The sequence below is a fragment of the Pecten maximus genome, chromosome 1, assembly GCF_902652985.1.
Source record: "Pecten maximus chromosome 1, xPecMax1.1, whole genome shotgun sequence".
NCBI lineage: Eukaryota > Metazoa > Mollusca > Bivalvia > Pectinida > Pectinidae > Pecten > Pecten maximus.
In genome coordinates, this window is record NC_047015.1 from 7,406,526 (window position 1) to 7,428,458 (window position 21,933).

The 21,933-nt window shown below is 42.6% G+C and overlaps 4 protein-coding genes across 4 annotated transcripts; all 4 read right to left on the reverse strand.

Moving 5' to 3' along the window:
• Positions 1-497: 497 nt before the first annotated feature.
• On the reverse strand, positions 498-2,248 carry LOC117331259 (mucin-5AC-like). The gene is made up of 2 exons (XM_033890236.1): positions 1,403-2,248; positions 498-815 (listed from the first exon to the last, which is right to left on the reverse strand). Exons 1-2 carry the CDS (start codon positions 2,246-2,248, stop codon positions 498-500), a joined length of 1,164 nt encoding a protein of 387 aa, XP_033746127.1.
• A 343-nt stretch (positions 2,249-2,591) lies between these two features.
• Positions 2,592-12,615, reverse strand: LOC117332032 (mucin-2-like). Its single transcript, XM_033891266.1, has 6 exons — positions 12,566-12,615; positions 11,512-12,482; positions 8,832-10,376; positions 4,125-6,419; positions 2,991-4,042; positions 2,592-2,777 (listed from the first exon to the last, which is right to left on the reverse strand). The coding sequence occupies exons 1-6, from the start codon at positions 12,613-12,615 to the stop codon at positions 2,592-2,594; spliced, it is 6,099 nt and encodes a 2,032-aa protein (XP_033747157.1).
• A 58-nt stretch (positions 12,616-12,673) lies between these two features.
• On the reverse strand, positions 12,674-18,738 carry LOC117332949 (putative uncharacterized protein DDB_G0282133). The gene is made up of 6 exons (XM_033892416.1): positions 18,080-18,738; positions 16,957-17,948; positions 16,712-16,871; positions 14,011-16,637; positions 13,805-13,913; positions 12,674-13,769 (listed from the first exon to the last, which is right to left on the reverse strand). The coding sequence occupies exons 1-6, from the start codon at positions 18,736-18,738 to the stop codon at positions 12,674-12,676; spliced, it is 5,643 nt and encodes a 1,880-aa protein (XP_033748307.1).
• A 707-nt stretch (positions 18,739-19,445) lies between these two features.
• Positions 19,446-20,078, reverse strand: LOC117333755 (dynein heavy chain-like). The gene has a single exon (XM_033893507.1). It carries the CDS (start codon positions 20,076-20,078, stop codon positions 19,446-19,448), a length of 633 nt encoding a protein of 210 aa, XP_033749398.1.
• Positions 20,079-21,933: the final 1,855 nt, after the last annotated feature.

Genomic DNA, 21,933 nt, shown 5'->3' on the forward strand with positions numbered 1-21,933 from the left:
TCCTGGGGAATTTATAAAAGTCAGGCATTTGATAAGTACATTTCATTACGATTGACGTTATTGTTATTGATTAGGCAGAAAAATCAAAACAATTATTAAACAGCTGTTTCGTTTTTCTAAGTCTAATACTGATTCAAGACATAAAACTGTAGAATAAAGGAAGAAATGCGATTAAACATAAATAAAATAAATAAACAAATGTTTAAATAAGAGATGGCAGAGAACATCGGGGATAAAATACATGACCAAAAGTTGTATGGGATTACACTTATTTGGCTGTTGTGACCAGAACATTTGTGGGCGGTGTAGATGCGACAAGTGGGCAAGTAATGGTATTAACAGGTGTTGATGATACTGGTAGAGCAGTGTTTTCAGGAAGAGTTGTCCTTGCTGATGCTACCATTGAAATAGCCTTTGGAAAACTTGTTATTGTTGATGGTCCTGGGGTTACAGTTGTTTCATGAACAGTTGTTTGTATTACTGTTGATGTAGCTGTTTCAGGAACAGTTGTTGTTGTTGTATATGCTACTGCTGAAGTTGTTTTTTTTCAGAAGAGTTGTTCTTGTTGCTTCTGTTTGCGGTGATAGAGGTGTTGTAGTTGTTTCCGAAAAAAACTTGTTGTTGTTATTAAAGATGATGATGATGATGATTTGTTTTTTCTGGATAGTGCAGAAGTAGTAGTCGTTTCCGCAAAAGTTGTTGACGGTGCTGTTGTGGATGTTGTTTTCGGAGCAGTTGTGGTTGTTGTGGATGAGACTGCTGTTGTAGTTGTCTCCGGGACGGTTGTTGTCGTTGAGGATGATACGGCAGTAGCACTTGATTCAGATTCAGTTGATATTTTGAAAGATAAAAGAAGTGTGGAGGGTTTTTCCTGAATAACTCTAATACTAGTTGTTCCTTGGGGAATTGCAAAATACTAGCAATTGAACAGCATATTCCATTACGATTCAGGTTATCGATAAAGTACCCAACAAAAAAAAATGAAAAGAAAAGAAAACCATTAATCACATAGCTATTGTATCAATTAATAAGATGTAGCAGAAAACATCGGGGAATACAAAGAGGACTGACCATCAGTTGGATAAGCTAGGGATTATACAGATCAAATACGTAGATACACGGAAGAAAGTTGATTAAATAAATAAAACATAATAACAATAAAATCTACGTTAATATCATGGATAACAAAAAGCATCAGGGAATAAAAACATGGCTTACCATCAGTTGTATAAGTTGGAGATTGTTTTGGTGAGGCCGGAGCATGTGTTGAAGTTGTGGGTGCTAATGACCCGTAACTCGTGACGTGAAAAGGTGTTGTTGATGATACAGACGAAGGAGTGTTTTCCGGAAAAGTCGTCCTTGTTGGTGCTACTATTGAAACGGTTGTTTCTGGAAAACTTGCCGTTAATGTTATAGGGGCAATAGTTGTTTTCGGAAGAGTTGTTGTCAATGATTCCACGGGTATAGTAGTTATTTCAGGAACAGTGGTCTCGATTAATGCTAACGATGAAGTAGTGGTTTCGAGAACAGTTGCTATTGTTGTTGTTTCTGGTAGATTAGTTGCTTCCAGAACAGTTGTTTCGAGTGTTGAAAAGGTGGTTGGTTCCGTATCAATTGTTGATGATGTTGTTGCCTCAAGTGTAGTTGTTTTTTCCAGAACAGTTGTTGCGTTTATTGATAATGCTTCTGGTGTAGTAGAGATTTCCGAAACAGTTGCTGTCGCCGTTGATGCTACTTGTGTATTAGATATTTCATGAACAGTTGCCGGTGTTGCTGACATTGCTGTAGTAGCAGTTTGCGGAACAGTTGTTGTAGCCTTTGGTGTGTCAAAGTTTAACAGAACAGTTGTTGTTTCTTCCGGTGTAAGAGTTGTTTCCGGAACAGCTGTTGTTGTTTCTTCTGGTGTAAGAGTTGTTTCCGGAACAGCTGTTGTTGTTTCTTCTGGTGTGAGAGTTGTTTGCGGAACAGTTATTTTTACTGATGATGCTAAAGTTGGCTTAGTTGATGCTGCTTGCGTAGTAGTTGTTGTTCCAGTTACAGTTGTTTTTGTTGCCTCTGGTGAAGTAAGTGTTTCCTGAACAATTGTTGTTGCTTCTGGTGCAGCAGTTATTTCCGGAACGATTGTTGTTTTTGCTGATGATGCTACAGGTGGCTTTGTTGATGCTGCTGGCGCAATAGTTGTTGTTTCAAGTACAGTTTTTGTAAATGGTCCTGGCGTAGTAGAGATTTCCAGAGCAGTTGCTGTCATTGAGGATGCTGGAAAAGTAATTGATTCCGGATCAATTATTGTTGTTGAGGATATTGGTGTAGTTGTTTCTATAATATTTGTCGTTGTTAATGATAACGACGAAGCAGTTGTTTCCGGAACCTTTGTGTCTCTTGATTCTAGAGAAAAAGTGGTTTTTGAAAGAGTTGCTGTTGTTGCTTCTGATGCAGTAATTATTTCCGGAACAATTGATGTCGTCGTCTCTGGCAAAGTAAATGTTTCATGGGCAGTTGCTTCTGTTGATACTAATGATAAAGCAGAACTTTCGGGAAGAATTGTTGTTCTTGCTGATGATGCTACTTGGGTAGCAGCTGTTGTTTCAGGTTCAGTTGTTGATAATGCTTCTGGTGTAGTGGATATTTCTGAAACATCTGTTATTGTTGTTGTTGTAGTTGTTGATGTTGTTGACGATATTGGCGAAGTAGCTGTTTCCCAGAACAGTTATTGCTGCAGATGATGCTATGGAGGTAGTACTTGTTGTTTCAGACATAGTTTTTTGGTAATGGCTTCGCTGTAGCAGAGAATTCCTGAATAGTTGAGGTCATTGGTTCCGGAACAGTTGCCGCTGTTGATCCTTCTAGTGCATTAGGTATTTCCAGAACAGTTGTTCCTATTGGTGCTAAAGATGCTACTGGGGCAGTAGTTATTGTTTCAGGTACATTTGTTGTGAATTGTTCTGGTGTAATAGAGGTTTCAGAGCAGTTGCTTTCGTTGATGATATTACTTGTGTAGTAGTTGCTTCCGGAACAGTTGTTGTTTTTACTGTTGTTGCTACTAGAGTAGTAGTTGTTGTTCCGTATACATTTGTTGTTAATGGTCCTGGTGTAATAGAGGTTTCCAGACCATTTGCTGTCGTTGATGATGCTATTGGTAAAGTTGTTATTTCAGGACCAGTTGTTGTTTCTGCTGATGATGCTACATGGATAGTAGTTGTTGTTTCATGTGCATTTGTTTTTAATGGTCCTGGTGTAATAGAGGTTTCCAGACCATTTTCTGTCGTTGATGACGTTACTGGTAAAGTTGTTGCTTCTGGAACAGTTGATGTTTCTGCTGATGATGCTACATGGATAGTAGTTGTTGTTTCATGTGCATTTGTTTTTAATGGTCCTGGTGTAATAGAGGTTTCCAGACCATTTTCTGTCGTTGATGACGTTACTGGTAAAGTAGTTGCTTCTGGAACAGTTGTTGTTTCTGCTGCTGATGCTACTTGGGTAGTTGTTGTTGTTTCATGTACATTTGTTTTTAATGTTTCTGGTCTAATAGAGGTTTCCAGAGCAGCTGTTGTCGTTGCTGAGGCTACTTGTGTAGTTATTGCTTCCGGAACAGTTGTTGTTCTTACTGATGATGCTACTTGGGTAGTAGTTGTTGTTTCATGAACATTTGTTGTTAATGGTTCTGGTGTAACAGAGGTTTCCCCAGCAGTTGCTTTCGTTAATGACGTTTCTTGTAAAGTAGTTCCTTCAGGAACAGTTGTTGTTCCTGTTGATGATGCTACTGGTAAAGTAGTTACTTCCAGAACAGTTGTTGTTCCTGTTGATGATGCTACTGGTAAAGTAGTTACTTCCAGAACAGTTGTTGTTCCTGCTGATGATGCTTCTAAGGTAGTAGTTGTTCCATTTGCATTTGTCGTTAGTGGTTCTTGTGTAATATAGCTTTCCAGAGCAGTTGATGTTATTGATGATGCTGCTGGTAAAGTTGTTCCTTCAGGAACAGTTGTTTTTGCTGATGATGCTACTTGGTTAGTAGTTGTTCCGCGTACATTTGCTGTTAATGGGTCTGGTGTAATAGAGGTTTCCAGAGCAGTTGCTTCTGCTGTAGTAGTGATTCGCGGAACAGTTATGGTAGTTGTGGATGGTACTGGTGTAAAAGTTGTTTCCAGAACAGTTGTAGTCGTTGTGGATGGTACAGGTGTGGTAGTAGTTTCCGGAACAGTTGTGGTCGTTGTTGATGGTACAGGTGTGGTAGTTGTTTCCGGAACAGTTGTGTTCGCTGTGGATGGTACAGGTGTGGTAGTTGTTTCCGGAACAGTTATGGTCGTTGTGGATGGTACTGGTGGGGTAGTTGTTTCCAGAACAGTTGTAGTCGTTGTGGGATGGTACTGGTGTGGTAGTTGTTTCCGGAACAGTTGTAGTCGTTGTGGATGGTACTGGTGTGGTAGTTGTTTCCGGAACAGTTGTGGTAGTTGTGGATGGTACTGGTGTAAAAGTTGTTTCCAGAACAGTTGTAGTCGTTGTGGATGGTTCAGGTGTGGTAGTTGTTTCCGGAACAGTTGTAGTCGTTGTGGATGGTACTGGTGTGGTAGTTGTTTCCGGAACAGTTGTGGTAGTTGTGGATGGTACAGGTGTGGTAGTTGTTTCCGGAACAGTTGTGGTGGCTGTTGATGGTACAGGTGTGGTAGTTGTTTCCGGAACAGTTGTAGTCGTTATGGATGGTACAGGTGTGGTAGTTGTTTCCGGAACAGTTGTGGTCGTTGTTGATGGTACAGGTGTGGTAGTTGTTTCCGGAACAGTTGTGTTCGCTGTGGATGGTACAGGTGTGGTAGTTGTTTCCGGAACAGTTATGGTCGTTGTGGATGGTACTGGTGGGGTAGTTGCTTCCAGAACAGTTGTAGTCGTTGTGGATGGTACTGATGTGGTAGTTGTTTCCGGAACAGTTGTAGTCGTTGTGGATGGTACAGGTGTGGTAGTTGCTTCCGGAACAGTTGTGGTAGTTGTGGATGGTACATGTGTGGTAGTTGTTTCCGGAACAGTTGTAGTCGTTGTGGATGGTTCAGGTGTGGTAGTTGTTTCCGGAACAGTTGTGGTAGTTGTGGATGGTACAGGTGTGGTAGTTGTTTCCGGAATAGTTGTGGTCGCTGTTGATGGTACAGTTGTTGTAGTTGTTTCCGGAACAGTTGTAGTCGTTGTGGATGGTACAGGTGTGGTAGTTGTTTCCGGAACAGTTGTGGTCGTTGTTGATGGTACAGGTGTGGTAGTTGTTTCCGGAACAGTTGTGTTCGCTGTGGATGGTACAGGTGTGGTAGTTGTTTCCGGAACAGTTATGGTCGTTGAGGATGGTACTGGTGGGGTAGTTGTTTCCGGAACAGTTGTAGTCGTGGTGGATGGTACAGGTGTGGTAGTTGTTTCCGGAACAGTTGTGGTCGTTATTGATGGTACAGGTGTGGTTGTTGTTTCCGGAACAGTTGTGGTTGTTGTTGATGGTACAGGTGTTGTAGTTGTTTCCAGAACAGTTGTGGTCGTTGTGGATGGTACAGGTGTGGTAGTTGCTTCCGGAACAGTTGTGTTCGCTGTGGATGGTACAGGTGTGGTAGTTGTTTCCGGAACAGTTTTAGTCGTGGATGGTACAGGTGTGGTAGTTGTTTCCGGAACAGTTGTGTTCGCTGTGGATGGTACAGGTGTGGTAGTTGCTTCCGGAACAGTTGTGTTCGCTGTGGATGGTACAGGAGTGGTAGTTGTTTCCGGAACAGTTGTAGTCGTTGTGGATGGTACAGGTGTGTTAGTTGTTTCCAGAACAGTTGTGGTAGTTGTGGATGGAACAGGTGTGGTAGTTGTTTCCGGAACAGTTGTGGTTGTTGTGGATGGGACAGGTGTGGTAGTTGTTTCCGGAACAGTTGTGGTCGTTGTGGATGGTACAGGTGTGGTAGTTGCTTCCGGAACAGTTGTGTTCACTGTGGATGGTACAAGTGTGGTAGTTGTTTCCGGAACAGTTGTAGTCGTTGTGGATGGTACAGGTGTGGTAGTTGTTTCCGGAAAAGTTGTGTTCGCTATGGATGGTACAGGTGTGGTAGTTGCTTCCGGAACAGTTGTGTTCGCTGTGGATGGTACAGGTGTGGTAGTTGTTTCCGGAACAGTTGTAGTCGTTGTGGATGGTACAGGTGTGGTAGTTGTTTTCGGAACAGTTGTGTTCGCTGTGGATGGTACAGGTGTGGTAGTTGCTTCCGGAACAGTTGTGTTCGCTGTGGATGGTACAGGTGTGGTAGTTGTTTCCGGAACAGTTGTAGTCGTTGTGGATGGTACAGGTGTGGTAGTTGTTTCCGGAACAGTTGTGGTAGTTGTGGATGGCACAGGTGTGGTAGTTGTTTCTGGAACAGTTGTGGTTGTTGTGGATGGGACAGGTGTGGTAGTTGTTTCCGGAACAGTTGTGGTCGTTGTGGATGGTACTGGTGTGGTAGTTGTTTCCAGATCAATTAATGACATCGTCAATGGTACGGGTGTGGTTGTTCTTACGGGGACCATTGTGGTCGATGAAGATGGTGCTGTTAAGGTTGTTGTTTCCGGAAAAGTTATTGTTGTTGATTCGTCTGGTGTTGTAGTTATCTCCGGGAGAGATGTGGTCTTTGCGGAAGATACGACAGTGGTAGATGATTCATATTCAGCTGAGGTTTTGGAGGATGCAAGGATTGTGATTGGTGTTTCCGGAATAACTGTAATAGTAGTTGTTCCTGGGGAATTTACAAAAGACAAGTATTTGAAAAGCATATTTCATTATGATTTACGATATTGTTACGCCGAAGAATGAAACAGAATATTAATCATACAGCTATCTCGTCCCAATACTGATCAAGGAAGAAAGGTGATTAAATAAATCAAAATCAATAAAATCAAAGTACAAAGCAGCGAATACAAACATGACATACCGACATCTGTATAAGTTTGAGATTGTATGGGTGTGGTTATTATGTCCGGAACATCGTAGATGCTACTTGTGAGGAAGTTGTTGTTGATGCTTATGGTGAAGAAAGTGCTTCCGGAACAGTTGCTGAAGATGCTTTTGTTGCAGTAGTTATTACGAGAATACTTGTCTTTGTAGACATTTATGGAATGTTAACATTTTCAGGAAAAGTTGTCGTTGTGCGTACTTCTTGAATTAATCTTGTTTCTTGAAAAGCTTTCTCTGTGTAGAGTACTTGATCCTCGCTTGCTTTTGGGACACTTGTCATCACTGAGAATGGTCCTAGTGTTGCAGATGTTTCAGGAGCATTTGTCACTTTGGATGATGCTGAAGTGGAAATCGTATGTGCTTCTCGAATGTTTATCGTTCCCGATTCAATTGGATTTATTATAGGTATTAATGGTGTTGTTACTGTTTCTAGAATAGCTCTAGTAATTGCGGACACTTCTGTTGATTGAGTTGTTCCTTGGGGATTACACAAAATATGCACGTGAAAATCAACTGTAAGATTTGAGAAATTAATTCATTATTTGCCAAAAAAGTAATGAATCTGCCATATTTCGTCCTTCTGGCATGCATCACTTTGTAAGTGATAAAATGGAAATCAAGAAGGGTTTGCTGAAATAAAAACTCTAAAAGATTGATTTAGAGGATGACAAAAACCATTGGGTTGACAAAAACAGATTATTGGGATCTTAGTCGCGTTGTATTTTTGTCCATAAAATGGTTTGGCGGAGGGGAATAAAATCATGGTCCTTCAGGATAAAAGGAGTGACAATTTATTTTCAGGAAGATGCTACTGGTATGATTGTTGTTTCCAGAAAATATGCCATAGTCTTGGGTGCTACATGCTTCTTATTTTTCCGGTATAATTGTCATTGTTGCATCTATTTGGGTTATTTCTTGAGGATTTGCTATGCTTCAGAATGATTCCTGTACGACTGATACTTTCTTAACAGTTTTGGATGTGGTGGATGCTACTGGCGACTTACTTGGTTCCGGCACGATTTTGGATGCTACTAGTATGATAGTTTCCGAAACATGTTTCGTCGTTGTGGGTATTACATAAATAGTAGCTGTCGTTTTCAGTGTTAAAAAATTAGATGGGTTGTTATTTCTGCAGCAAATGCCGAAGTCGTCAATCCTGATGCAGTTTTAGTTGATTACGGATTAGACACTATTGACGGTGTTAAAGCTGTTCCTGAAGGATTGTATAAACAATGTCGATATGAAAAGCATCTTACAAAAAAAATCATTGGGATAGCTAAAGTAAAGAGCGAAAAAAATTAATGTATCAGCACGGGGTGATCAATTGGAGGAAATAAGGAAGGTAGGGAATTGAAATGAATGTATACATAAACAAATAATGACATAATGGGCCTTGGAAAACCACGATGAATAAAAAAGAGCTTACCATCAGCTGTAGTGGGAGGAAGTGGTGCAGTGGCTGTTTCCAAAACACTTGCGCTCGTTGTAAATGTTGCGGAAGTTGTAGCGATAGTAGCTTCTGAAACAAGTGTGGTTGCTTCTTGCTTGGAACTTATTTCAGTTGTGGTCGTTGTGGATGGTACTGATGGTATTGTCGTTTCGCTAGCAGTTTTTGACGTCATGGAATGTACTTGTGCTGTTGTTAATGCCGGAACCGTTGGGTTCATTGTTAATGGTTCAGTTGTTGTCCTTGTTATTATAAAAGATGTGGTCGTTCTGGGTGGAGCAGGTGTGGAAATGGTTTCTGCAACATTGGTGGTGATGGTGGCTGGTACAGGTGTGGTAGTTGTGTCCGGAACAGTTGTGGTCGTTGTGGATGGTACGAGTGTGGTAGGTATTCCTGGAGCAAGTATAGTAGATGTGATTGGTACAGGTGTGGTAGATGCTTCCAAAACAATTGTGGTCGTTGTTGATGGTACAGGTGTGGTAGTTGTTTCTTGAAGAGTTGTGGTCGCTGTAGCTGGTACAGGTGTGGTAGTTGTTTCCGGAACAGTTGTAGTCGTTGTGGATGGTACAGGTGTGGTAGTTGTTTCCGGAACAGTTGTGGTCGTTGGTGATGGTACAGGTGTGGTTGTTGTTTCCGGAACAGTTGTGGTCGATGTGGATGGTACAGGTGTGGTAGTTGTTTCCGGAATAGTTGTGGTCGTTGTGGATGGAGCAAGTGTGGTAGTTGTTTCCGGAACAGTTGTAGTCGTTGTGGATGGTACTGGTGTGGTAGTTGTTTCCGGAACAGTTGTGATAGTTGTGGATGGAGCAGGTGTGTTAGTTGTTTCCTGAACAGTTGTAGTCGTAGTGGATGGTACAGGTGTGGTAGTTGTTTCCGGAACAGTTGTGGACGTTGTTGATAGTACTGGCGTGGTAGTTGTTTCCGGAACAGTTGTAGTCGTTGTGGATGGTACTGGTGTGGTAGTTATTTCCAGAACAGTTGTGGTCGCTGTTGATGGTACAGGTGTGGTAGTTGTTTCCGGAACAGTTGTGGTCGCTGTGGATGGTACAGGTGTGTTAGTTGTTTCCGGAACAGTTGTAGTCGTTGTGGATGGTACAGGTGTGGTAGTTGTTTCCAGAACAGTTGTGGTCGCTGTGGATGGTACAGGTGTGGTAGTTGTTTCCAGAACAGTTGTGGTCGCTGTGGATGGTACAGGTGTGGTAGTTGTTTCCGGAACAGTTGTAGTCGTTGTGGATGGAACAGGTGTGGTAGTTGTTTCCGGAACATTTATGGTCGTTGTGGATGGTACTGATGTGGTTGTTGTTTCCGGAACAGTTGTGGTAGTTGTGGATGGAACAGATGTTGTAGTTGTTTCCGGAACATGTGTTGTAGTTGTTTCCGGAACAGGTGTGGTAGTTGTGGATGGTACAGTTATGGTCGTTGTGGATGGTACTGGTGTGGTAGTTGTTTCAAGACCAGTTGTTGGCGTTCCTGACGATATTATTGTTGTAGTGTCCGGAACAGTTGTATCCGTTGTTGATAACATTTGTGTTGCAGTTGATTCTGGAGTAGTTGTAATAGTTAAAGATGATAAGAGTGTGGTAGTGGTTTCAGGGAGTGTAGTAGCCGTTGGAGATGGTACACTTGTGGAGGTTTTTCCAGGAACAGTTGTGGTAATTGTTGGTGAAACAAATGATGAAGTTGAATCCGAAACCTTTGTGGTACTTGAGGTACCGTCCGTTTCCGGAACAGTGGTGGTCGTTGAGGATGATACCTTTTTGGTCGTTGTTTCCGGAATGTTTATGCCCGTTACGGACGGCACTGTTGCGGTTGTAGATTGTGTTGTCGTTATCGCTGGTACTGATATGGTAGTTGTTTCCGGATCAGCTGTAGATGATAGAACAGTTGAGGCAGTTGTTTCCAGCTCAGCTGTAGTCGTTGAAGATGGTATAGTGGCGGTTGCTGGTTCAGGGCCAGGAGTAGTCGTTAAAGTTAATACTGTTGTGGTTGGTGTTTCCGAAACAGCTGTGCTTGTTCTAAATGGTATCGGCGTGACAGTGCTTTCCTGGATATCTGTAGTGGTTGTAGATAGGACTGGTGTGGTTGTTGTTTCCGGAACACCTGCAGTCGTAGATACTGATTCCGGAGAAGTTATTAACGTTGAGGATGGTTCTGGTGTGGTTGTTGTTTCCGGAACAGTTGTTGCCTTTGTGGATTGTACTGTTTTGGTTGAAATTTCGGGGATAGTTGTGCTCGATGTGGATTGTATTAATGTGGCTGTTGTTTCCGGAATAACTGTGGCTGTTGCTGTTTGAACCGCTGTAGCTGTTGTTTCTAGAGTAGATGACGTTGTTGATGGTACTGTTGTGGTTGTCATCTCCGGAAAATGCGTGGTTATTGTGGGTGTTACTATTGTGGTTGCTGCTTCCGGAAAAGTTGTTCCCGTTGTATATGATACTGCTGTGGTTGCTGTTTCCGGGACATATGTGATAGTTGTGGATGGTACTGTTATTATTGTTGTTTGCGGAAGAGTTGTGGACGTTGTTGATATTACTGTTGTGGCTGTTACTTCTGGCGCAGTGATTGTCGTTGGGGGTGGCACTGGTATGGTTGTTGTTTGCGGAAGAGTTGTGGTCGTTGTAGGTGACATTAATGTGGTTGTCGTTTCCGGAACAGCTGTGGTTGTTGTTGATGGTACTGTTTTGACAGTTGTTCCAAGAAGCGTGGTTGTAATTGTGGATGGTAGTGCTGTGGTTGTTAATGCCGGAATAGCTGTAGTCGTGCCGGGCGATACGGTTGATGCTGTCGTTATTTCTGGAACAGTTGTGGTCTTTGTGGGTGGTACTTCTGTGATTGTTGATTCCGAAACAGTATTGGGCATTGCTGATCGTACTGTGGCGGTCGTTGTTTCCGAACCAGTTGTTGTCGCTGTGGAGGAAACTGTTGTGGGTGTTGTTTCCGGAATAGTTGTGGTCGTTGTAGGTGGTATTGTTGTGATTGTTGTTTCCGGAACAGATGTGGTCGTCGTGGATGATGTTGTTGTGATTGTTAAAGTTTCCGGAATGCCTGTGGTAGTTATGGGTGGTGCTGTTGTGGTTGAGGTTTCCGGAGGGGTTGTTGTCGTTGTGGATGTTGTTGGTATGCTTGTTGTTTCCGGAACAGATATAATAGATGTGGATAGTACTGTTGTGGTTGTTATTTCCGGAACAGTTGTGGTCGTTGTTGGTGGTACTGTTACGATTGTTGTATCCGAAACAGATGTGACTCTTGTTGATGGTATTGTTGGTGTTGTTTCCGGAACAGATGTAGCTGTTGTTGATGGTACCGGTGTGGTAGTTGTTTCCGAAACAGTTGTGGACGTTGTTGATAGTACTGATGTGGTAATTGTTTCCGGAACTGTTGTGGACGTTGTTGATAGTAATGATGTGGTAGTTGTTTCTGGCACAGTCTTGGACGTCGCTGATAGTACCGGTGTAGTAGTTGTTTCCTGAACAGTTGTCGATAGTACTGATGTGGTAGTTATTTCCGGAACAGTTGTGGACGTTGTTGATAGTACTGGTTTGGTAGTTGTTTCCGGAACAGTTGTGGACATTGTTGATTGCACTGCTGTGGTAGTTGTTTCCGGAACAGTTTTTGACATTGTTGATAGTACAGGTGTGGAACTTGATTCCAGAACAGTTGATGACGTTGTTGATAGTACAGATGTGGAAGATGTTTCTGGAACAGTTGTGGAAGTTGTTGATACAACTGGTGTGGTAGTTGTTTCCGGAACAGTTGTCGAAATTGTTGATACAACTGGTGTGGTAGTTGTTTCCGGAACAGTTGTCGAAGTTGTTGATACAACTGGTGTGGTAGTTGTTTCCGGAACAGTTGTCGAAGTTGTTGATACAACTAGTGTGGTAGTTGTTTGCGGAACAGTTGTGGACGTTATTGATAGTACTGGTGTTGTAGTTGTTTCTGGAACGGTTGTGGACGTTGTTGATAGTACTGGTGTGGTAGTTGTCTCCGGAACAGTTGTCGACGTTGTTGATAGAACTGATGTGGTAGTTGATTCCGGAACAGTTGTGGACGTTGTTGATAGTAATGGTGTAGTAGTTGTTTCCGGAACAGTTGTGGACGTTGTTGATAGTACTGGTGTGGTAGTTGATTCCGGAACAGTTGTGGACTTCGTCGATTGTTCAGATGTGGTAGTTGTCTCCGGAACAGTTGTGGACTTTGTCGATTGTTCTGATGTGGTAGTTGTTAGCGGAACAGTTGTGGACATTGTTGATAGTCCAGGTGTGGAACTTACTTCCGGAACAGTTGTGGACTTCGTCGATTGTTCAGATATGGCAGCTGTTTCTGGAACAGTTGTGGATGTTGATGCTAGTACAGGTGTTAAACTTGTTTTCGGAACGGTTGTGGACGTTGTTGATAGTACAGATGTGGAACTTGTTTTCGGAACAGTTGTGGACGTTGTTGATTGTACAAGTGTGGAACTTGTTTCCGGAACAGTTGTGGACATTGTTGATAGAACTGATGTGGTAGTTGTTTCCGGAACAGTTGTGGACGTTGTTGATTGTACAGGTGCGGAACTTGTTTCCGGAACAGTTGTTGACGTTGTTGATAGTACTGGTGTGGTAGTTGTTTCCGGAACAGTTGTCGACGTTGTTGATTGCACTGATGTGGTAGTTGTTTCCGGAATAGTTGTGGACGTTGTCGATAGTACTGGTGTGGTAGTTGTTTCCGGAACAGTTGTCGATAGTACTGGTGTGGTAGTTGCTTCCGGAATACTTGTCGATGTTGTTGATTGTACTGGTGTGGTAGTTGCTTCCGGAACACTTGACGATGTTGTTGATTGTACTGGTGTGGTAGTTGCTTCCGGAACACTTGTCGATGTTGTTGATAGTACTGGTGTGGTAGTTGTTTCCGGAACAGTTGTCGAAGTTGTTGATACAACTGGTGTGGTAGTTGTTTCCGGAACAGTTGTCGAAGTTGTTGATACAACTGGTGTGGTAGTTGTTTCCGGAACAGTTGTCGACGATGTTGATACAACTGGTGTGGTAGTTGTTTCCGGAACAGTTGTGGACGTTATTGATAGTACAGGTGTGGAACTTGATTCCAGAACAGTTGTGGAAGTTGTCGATAGTACTGGTGTGGTAGTTGTTTCCGGAACAGTTGTGGACGTTGTTGATAGTACTGATGTGGTAGTTGTTTCCGGAACAGTTGCGGACGTTGTCGATAGTACTGGTGTGGTAGTTGATTCCGGAACAGTTGTGGACGTTGTCGATAGTACTGGTGTGGTAGTTGTTTCCGGAACAGTTGTGGACGTTGTCGATAGTACTGGTGTGGTAGTTGTTTCCGGAATAGTTTTGGATGTTGTTGATAGTACTGGTGTGGTAGTTGTTTCCGGAACAGTTGTGGACGTTGTTGATAGTACTGGTGTGGTAGTTGTTTCCGGAAAAGTTGTGGACATTATTGATAATACTGGTGTGGTAGTTGTCTCCGGAACAGTTGTCGACGTTGTTGATAGAACTGATGTGGTAGTTGATTCCGGAACAGTTGTGGACGTTGTCGATAGTACTGGTGTGGTAGTTGTTTCCGGAACAGTGGTGGACGTTGTTGATAGTACTGATGTGGTAGTTGTTTCCGGAACAGTTGCGGACGTTGTCGATAGTACTGGTGTGGTAGTTGATTCCGGAACAGTTGTGGACGTTGTCGATAGTACTGGTGTGGTAGTTGTTTCCGGAACATGTGTGGACGTTGTCGATAGTACTGGTGTGGTAGTTGTTTCCGAAACAGTTGTGGACGTTGTTGATAGTACTAGTGTGGTAGTTGTTTCCGGAACAGTTGTGGACGTTGTTGATAGTACTTCTGCGGTAGTTGTTTCCGGAACAGTTGTCGATAGTACTGGTGTGGTAGTTGTTTCGGGACCAGTTGTGGACGTTGTTGATAGCACTGATGTGGTAGCCGTTTCCGGAACGGTTGTGGACGTTGTTGATAGTACTGGTGTGGTAGTTGTTTCCGGAACTGTTGTAGACGTTGTCGATAGTACTGATGTGGTAGTTGTTTCGGGGACAGTTGAGGACGTTGTTGATAGTACTGGTGTGGTAGTTGTTTCTTGAACAGTTGTGGACGTTGTTGATAGTACTGATGTGGTAGCTGTTTCCGGAACAGTTGTCGATAGTACTGGTGTGGTAGTTGTTTCTTGAACAGTTGTGGACGTTGTCGATAGTACTGATGTGGTAGTTGTTTCCGGAATATTTGTGGACGTTGTTGATAGTACTTCTGCGGTAGTTGTTTCCGGAACAGTTGTCGATAGTACTGCTGTGGTAGTTGTTTCGGGAACAGTTGTGGACGTTGTTGATAGTACTGGTGTGGTAGTTGTTTCCGGAACAGTTGTCGACGTTGTTGATAGTACGTCTGCGGTAGTTGTTTCCGGAACAGCTGTCAATAGTACTGGTGTGGTAGTTGTTTCGGGAACAGTTGTGGACGTTGTTGATAGTACTTCTGCGGTAGTTGTTTCCGGAATAGTTGTGGACGTTGTCGATAGTACTGGTGTGGTAGCTGTTTCCGGAACAGTTGTGGACGTTGTTGATAGTAATGGTGTGGTAGTTGTTTCGGGAACAGTTGTGGACGTTGTTGATAGTACTTCTGCGGTAGTTGTTTCCGGAACAGCTGTCAATAGTACTGGTGTGGTAGTTGTTTCGGGAACAGTTGTGGACGTTGTTGATAGTAATGATGTGGTAGTTGTTTCCGGCACAGTCTTGGACGTCGCTGATAGTACCGGTGTAGTAGTTGTTTCCTGAATAATTGTCGATAGTACTGATGTGGTAGTTGTTTCCGGAATAGTTGTGGACGTTGTTGATAGTAATGATGTGGTAGTTGTTTCCGGCACAGTTTTGGACGTCGCTGATAGTACTGGTGTAGTAGTTGTTTCCTGAACAATTGTCGATAGTACTGGTGTGGTAGTTGTTTCCGGAACAGTTGTGGACGTTGTTGATAGTACTTCTGCGGTAGTTGTTTCCGGAACAGTTGTGGACGTTGTTGATAGTACTTCTGCGGTAGTTGTTTCCGGAACAGTTGTCGATAGTACTGATGTGGTAGTTGTTTCCGGAACAGTTGTCGATAGTACTGGTGTGGTAGTTGTTTCGGGAACAGTTGTGGACGTTGTCGATAGTACTGGTGTGGTAGTTGTTTCGGGACCAGTTGTAGACGTTGTCGATAGAACTGGTGTGGTAGCTGTTTCCGGAACAGTTGTGGACGTTGTCGATAGAACTGGTGTGGTAGTTGTTTCCGGAACAGTTGTGGACGTTGTCGATAGTACTGGTGTGGTAGTTGTTTCGGGAACAGTTGTGGACGTTGTCGATAGTACTGGTGTGGTAGTTGTTTCCGGAACAGTTGTCGATAGTACTGGTGTGGTAGTTGTTTCGGGAACAGTTGTGGACCTTGTCGATAGTACTGGTGTGGTAGTTGTTTCGGGACCAGTTGTAGACGTTGTCGATAGAACTGGTGTGGTAGCTGTTTCCGGAACAGTTGTGGACGTTGTCGATAGAACTGGTGTGGTAGTTGTTTCCGGAACAGTTGTGGACGTTGTCGATAGTACTGGTGTGGTAGTTGTTTCGGGAACAGTTGTGGACGTTGTCGATAGTACTGGTGTGGTAGTTGTTTCGGGAACAGTTGTGGACGTTGTCGATAGAACTGGTGTGGTAGTTGTTTCCGGAACAGTTGTGGACGTTGTCGATAGTACTGGTGTGGTAGTTGTTTCGGGAACAGTTGTGGATGTTGTCGATAGTACTGGTGTGGTAGTTGTTTCGGGAACAGTTGTGGATGTTGTCGATAGTACTGGTGTGGTAGCTGTTTCCGGAACAGTTGTGGACGTTGTCGATAGTACTGATGTGGTAGCTGTTTCCGGAACAGTTGTGGACGTTGTCGATAGTACTGGTGTGGTAGTTGTTTCGGGAACAGTTGTGGACGTTGTCGATAGAACTGGTGTAGTAGTTGTTTCCGGAACAGTTGCGGACGTTGTCGATAGTACTGGTGTAGTAGTTGTTTCCGGAACAGTTGCGGACGTTGTCGATAGTACTGGTGTGGTAGTTGTTTCCGGAATAGTTGTGGACATTGTTGATAGTACTGCTGTGGCAGTTGTTTCCGGAATAGTTGTGGACGTTGTTGATAGTACTTCTGCGGTAGTTGTTTCCGGAACAGTTGTCGATAGTACTGGTGTGGTAGTTGTTTCGGGAACAGTTGTGGACGTTGTTGATAGTACTTCTGCGGTAGTTGTTTCCGGAACAGTTGTCGATAGTACTGGTGTGGTAGTTGTTTCGGGAACAGTTGTCGATAGTACTGGTGTGGTAGTTGTTTCCGGAACAGTTGTGGACGTTGTCGATAGTACTGGTGTGGTAGTTGTTTCTTGAACAGTTGTGGACGTTGTTGATAGTACTGATGTGGTAGTTGTTTCCGGAATAGTTGTGGACATTGTTGATAGTACTGGTGTGGTAGTTGTTTCCGGAATAGTTGTGGACGTTGTTGATAGTACTTCTGCGGTAGTTGTTTCCGGAACAGTTGTCGATAGTACTGGTGTGGTAGTTGTTTCGGGAACAGTTGTGGACGTTGTTGATAGTACTTCTGCGGTAGTTGTTTCCGGAACAGTTGTCGATAGTACTGGTGTGGTAGTTGTTTCCGGAACAGTTGTCGATAGTACTGGTGTGGTAGTTGTTTCGGGAACAGTTGTGGACGTTGTCGATAGTACTGGTGTGGTAGTTGTTTCGGGAACAGTTGTGGACGTTGTTGATAGTACTTCTGCGGTAGTTGTTTCCGGAACAGTTGTCGATAGTACTGGTGTGGTAGTTGTTTCCGGAACAGTTGTCGATAGTACTGGTGTGGTAGTTGTTTCCGGAACAGTTGTCGATAGTACTGGTGTGGTAGTTGTTTCGGGAATAGTTGTGGACGTAGTTGATAATACTGGTGTGGTAGTTGTTTCCGGAATAGTTGTGGACGTAGTTGATAGTACTGGTGTGGTAGTTGTTTCCGGAACAGTTGTGGACTTTGTTGATAGTAATGGTTTGGTAGTTGTTTCCGAAACAGTTGTGGACGTTGTCGATAGTACTGGTGTGGTAGTTGTTTCCGGAACAGTTGTGGACTTTGTTGATAGTACTGGTGTGGTAGTTGTTTCTTGAACAGTTGTCAATAGTACTGGTGTGGTAGTTGTTTCCGGAACAGTTGTCAATAGTACTGGTGTGGTAGTTGGTTCCGGACCAGTTGTGGATGTTGTTGATAGTACTGGTGTGGTAGTTGTTTCCGGAACAGTTGTGGACGTTGTTGATAGTACTGGTGTGGTAGTTGTTTCCGGAACAGTTGTAGACGTTGTCGATAGTACTGATGTGGTAGTTGTTTCCGGAACAGTTGTGGACGTTGTTGATAGTACTGGTGTTGTAGTTGGTTCCGGACCAGTTGTGGATGTTGTTGATAGTACTGGTGTGGTAGTTGTTTCCGGAACAGTTGTGGACGTTGTTGATAGTACTGATGTGGTAGTTGTTTCCGGAACAGTTGTGGACGTTGTTGATAGTACTGGTGTTGTAGTTGGTTCCGGACCAGTTGTGGATGTTGTTGATAGTACTGGTGTGGTAGTTGTTTCGGGAACAGTTGTGGACGTTGTTGATAGTACTGCTGTGGTAGTTGTTTCCGGAACAGTTGTCGACGTTGTTGATAGTACTGGTGTGGTGGTTGGTTCCGGACCAGTTGTGGACATTGTGTATGGCAATGTTGTGGTAGTTCGTTCCAGTGCATTATTTACCAGCGTTGATGATTCAGGCGTTGTAGACGATATCGTTGTTTTTGTAACGGTTGTTTGAGTATCAGTGCTAGAGTCTGTGATCTGGACAGAGGAGCCCAGTGTTGTTTGAGTATCAGTGCTGGTGTCTGTGATCTGGACAGAGGAGCCCAGTGTTGTTTGAGTATCAGTGCTAGAGTCTGTGATCTGGACAGAGGAGCCCAGTGTTGTTTGAGTATCAGTGCTGGTGTCTGTGATCTGGACAGAGGAGCCCAGTGTTGTTTGAGTATCAGTGCTAGAGTCTGTGATCTGGACAGAGGAGCCCAGTGTTGTTTGAGTATCAGTGCTAGAGTCTGTGATCTGGACAGAGGAGCCCAGTGTTGTTTGAGTATCAGTGCTAGAGTCTGTGATCTGGACAGAGGAGCCCAGTGTTGTTTGAGTATCAGTGCTAGAGTCTGTGATCTGGACAGAGGAGCCCAGTGTTGTTTGAGTATCAGTGCTAGAGTCTGTGATCTGGACAGAGGAGCCCAGTGTTGTTTGAGTATCAGTGCCAGAATCTGTGGTTTCGACAGAGGAATCCAAGGTTGCCACAGTATCAGTGTCAGTTGCGGGCGTTACTGTATGTACTGTTGTCATAGTCGATGTCATCGCCGTTCCCGGTTCAATCACCGATGAACCTGCCACAAAAAAGAAGCCATCAGAAACAGATTACATTGTTTGCTCGCCTGGACATATTACAACCACGTGACGTAAAAAAATATTTCCACGAGTGATTATCTAATGCAGGCTCCTACACAAGTGTAAAAAAAAAAAAACACAGGAAATCACACAGATATAAAGTCGGAATTTGTAATTCGGTAAGGATATATTCTGTTTGAAATACCATATTCGTAAATCATCAAATAATTAACTAATTAATTGATTGATTAGCATGTAGTCATTACATTATTCAAAAGGGCGTTTTTTGGTTTTTGGTTAGTATATTATAGTTGTGAACTGTGTAGGTTAGCATGTTGTAGTTGTGAACTGTGTAGGTTAGTATGTTGTAGTTGTGAACTCTTGTAGGTTAGCATGTTGTAGTTGTGAACTGTTGCAGGTTAGCATGCTGTAGTTGTGAACTGTTGCAGGTTAGCATGTTGTAGTTGTGAACTGTGTAGGTTAGCATGTTGTAGTTGTGAACTGTTGTAGGTTAGCATGCTGTAGTTGTGAACTGTGTAGGTTGGTATGTTGTAGTTGTGAACTGTGTAGGTAAGCATGTTGTAGTTGTGAACTGTTGCAGGTTAGCATGCTGTAGTTGTGAACTGTGTAGGTTAGCATGTTGTAGTTGTGAACTGTGTAGATCGTCATGTTGTAGTTTGAACTGTGTAGGTTAGTATGTTGTAGTTGTGAACTGTGTAGGTTAGCATGTTGAAGTTGTGAACTGTGTAGGTTAGCATGTTGTAGTTGTGAACTGTGTAGGTTAGCATGTTGTAGTTGTGAACTGTGTAGGCTAGCATGTTGTAGTTGTGAACTGTGTAGGTTAGTATGTTGTAGTTGTGAACTGTGTAGGTTAGCATGTTGTAGTTTGAACTGTGTAGGTTAGTATGTTGTAGTTGTGAACTGTGTAGGTTAGCATGTTGAAGTTGTGAACTGTGTAGGTTAGCATGTTGTAGTTGTGAACTCTTGCAGGTTAGCATGCTGTAGTTGTGAACTATGTAGGTTAGCATGTTGTAGTTGTGAACTGTGTAGATCGTCATGTTGTAGTTTGAACTGTGTAGGTTAGTATGTTGTAGTTGTGAACTGTGTAGGTTAGCATGTTGAAGTTGTGAACTGTGTAGGTTAGCATGTTGTAGTTGTGAACTATGTAGGTTAGTATGTTGTAGTTGTGAACTGTGTAGGTTAGCATGTTGTAGTTGTGAATTGTGTAGGTTAGCATGTTGTAGTTGTGAACTGTGTAGGTTAGCATGTTGTAGTTGTGAACTCTTGTAGGTTAGCATGTTGTAGTTGTGAACTCTTGTAGGTTAGCATGTTGTAGTTGTGAACTCTTGTAGGTTAGCATGTTGTAGTTGTGAACTGTGTAGGCTAGCATGTTGTAGTTGTGAACTGTGTAGGTTAGTATGTTGTAGTTGTGAACTGTGTAGGTTAGCATGTTGTAGTTGTGAACTGTGTAGGTTAGCATGTTGTAGTTGTGAACTGTGTAGGTTAGCATGTTGTAGTTGTGAACTGTGTAGGTTAGCATGTTGTAGTTATGAACTATTGTAGGTTAGCATGTTGTAGTTGTGAACTGTGTAGGTTAGTATGTTGTAGTTGTGAACTCTTGTAGGTTAGTATGTTGTAGTTGTGAACTCTTGTAGGTTAGCATATTGTAGTTGTGAACTGTGTAGGTCGTCTGTTGGTTGGTCTGGTGTAGTTGTGAAGTCTGTTGGTTGGTCTGGTGTTCATGTTCTACCTCTCAATACATTTACAGTCCAGTTGAACACATCACGCGTTACCTGTGTTTACCTGTATATGTAAATCACAGTAATACTTCCCCATTTTACTTATTTATATTAATTGTAATTTACGGATCAACATCTTCACTGTGATTTATTATGTATCTATACATATAATATGTATATATAGTACGTTTTTGTAACTGTATATATAAATTGATATAAGCATGCAATCATACAAGACAAAAAAAACCACTGTTTTTGACATTTAAACAGTTCATGCGATAATAAATAAGGTAGTTCATGAACACTTAAAATTAAATAAAATTAAGATAATTAAAGGACTAACCACTATTTATTCACTTTATAAATCACAGATAAAATCAGTTTCATCAAAGTCTCTTTTGTATCAACGATTGATTCATTTCAGTCACATACATTGTATCACTGAATATCATACATACTGCACTGAAGATTAGCATCCATGAAAAGTCTTTGTAATTTTAGAGTTCACAATACACAGGCTTAAAATTTCTTGTACAGTCCCTCTGTATCTCACTACTAAAATAATCAGATGGAGGTAAACACACAACAAAAGTTCACACTGACATATATATATAGTTATCATATATAGTTCCTTATTAATCAAACTACTAGTTTAAATTCACCATATGTGAATCTACACCTGCGTATGTCATCAGGTCTATGACATTGTTCTTCAATCTAAGCTTGAGGGCCTAGCGTCTGCACTCTGGCTGTCTGTACTTCTTCATCTTGGAACATGGTCTACCACCAATTTGAAACTGTATGATCTTAGCATCATCGGTGGCTTGAAATCTCCGCAATAGTTTCACGATGGAATATATGTTGGGATGAGGAGGCTGACATAACCGGTTGAGCTTCCTGTACCAGCCCTCATCATATTGTGTCTTGTCTGTGGTCCATCGTGGTCGAAATGATTCCAGTGTTGCCGATTACCGTAATTTGTGAAATTGAAATTAAAATATAAGTTGTATTTTGGCGAGGGTAAAGAAAGACAAAAGTGGCGAGCCTTGGCGAGCCACTTTTGTCTTTCTGTCCCGAGAGAAAACACAGCTTATATTTTAAGACACTGACCATGTATTCTAACATGTATTCTATTTATCCTGCAACAGTTAGCCTATAAAAATAATCATTTTGAAGTGAAACGATATCAACAATGATCCAAATATGTTCGTCTTTTTAACGCTGTTTGGCTAGAAAGTAGGAGTGCCTAGGTCAGTCGAATTGACGCACGTGCTAAGATTCCGAAATACATCGGTTTTCCGTCACTGTCGTATACAGCAAAGCAAAGATATATATATGGTGGGTGTATTCCGACAATGCGGTGGCAGTTGCAGGATAAAAAAAAGCATACGGGCAAGGTCTAAGATCAAGCTCC

Coding starts and splice junctions, on each gene's coding strand:
- LOC117331259 (XM_033890236.1), bottom strand. CDS start 2,248: ATGACAGCAACTGCTCTGGAAATCTCTACTACGCCAGGACCATTTACA. Junction 816..1,402: donor TTGCCCCTATAACATTAACG/GCAAGTTTTCCA, acceptor ATCTGAATCAAG/TGCTACTGCCGTATCATCCT.
- LOC117332032 (XM_033891266.1), bottom strand. CDS start 12,615: ATGTCCACAACTGTTCCGCTAACAACTACCACATCAGAACAATCGACA. Junction 12,483..12,565: donor ACATCAGAACAATCGACAAA/GTCCACAACTGT, acceptor CTACCACACCAG/TACTATCAACAACGTCCACA. Junction 10,377..11,511: donor TATCCACATCTATTATATCT/GTTCCGGAAACA, acceptor GAACAAGCACAG/CTGTTTCGGAAACACCAACC.
- LOC117332949 (XM_033892416.1), bottom strand. CDS start 18,738: ATGACAACAGTACATACAGTAACGCCCGCAACTGACACTGATACTGTG. Junction 17,949..18,079: donor ACAACATTGCCATACACAAT/GTCCACAACTGG, acceptor CTACCACACCAG/TACTATCAACAACATCCACA. Junction 16,872..16,956: donor CGGAAACAACTACCGCAGAA/GTACTATCAACA, acceptor CAACTACCGCAG/AAGTACTATCAACAACGTCC.
- LOC117333755 (XM_033893507.1), bottom strand. CDS start 20,078: ATGCTAACCTACAAGAGTTCACAACTACAACATGCTAACCTACACAGT.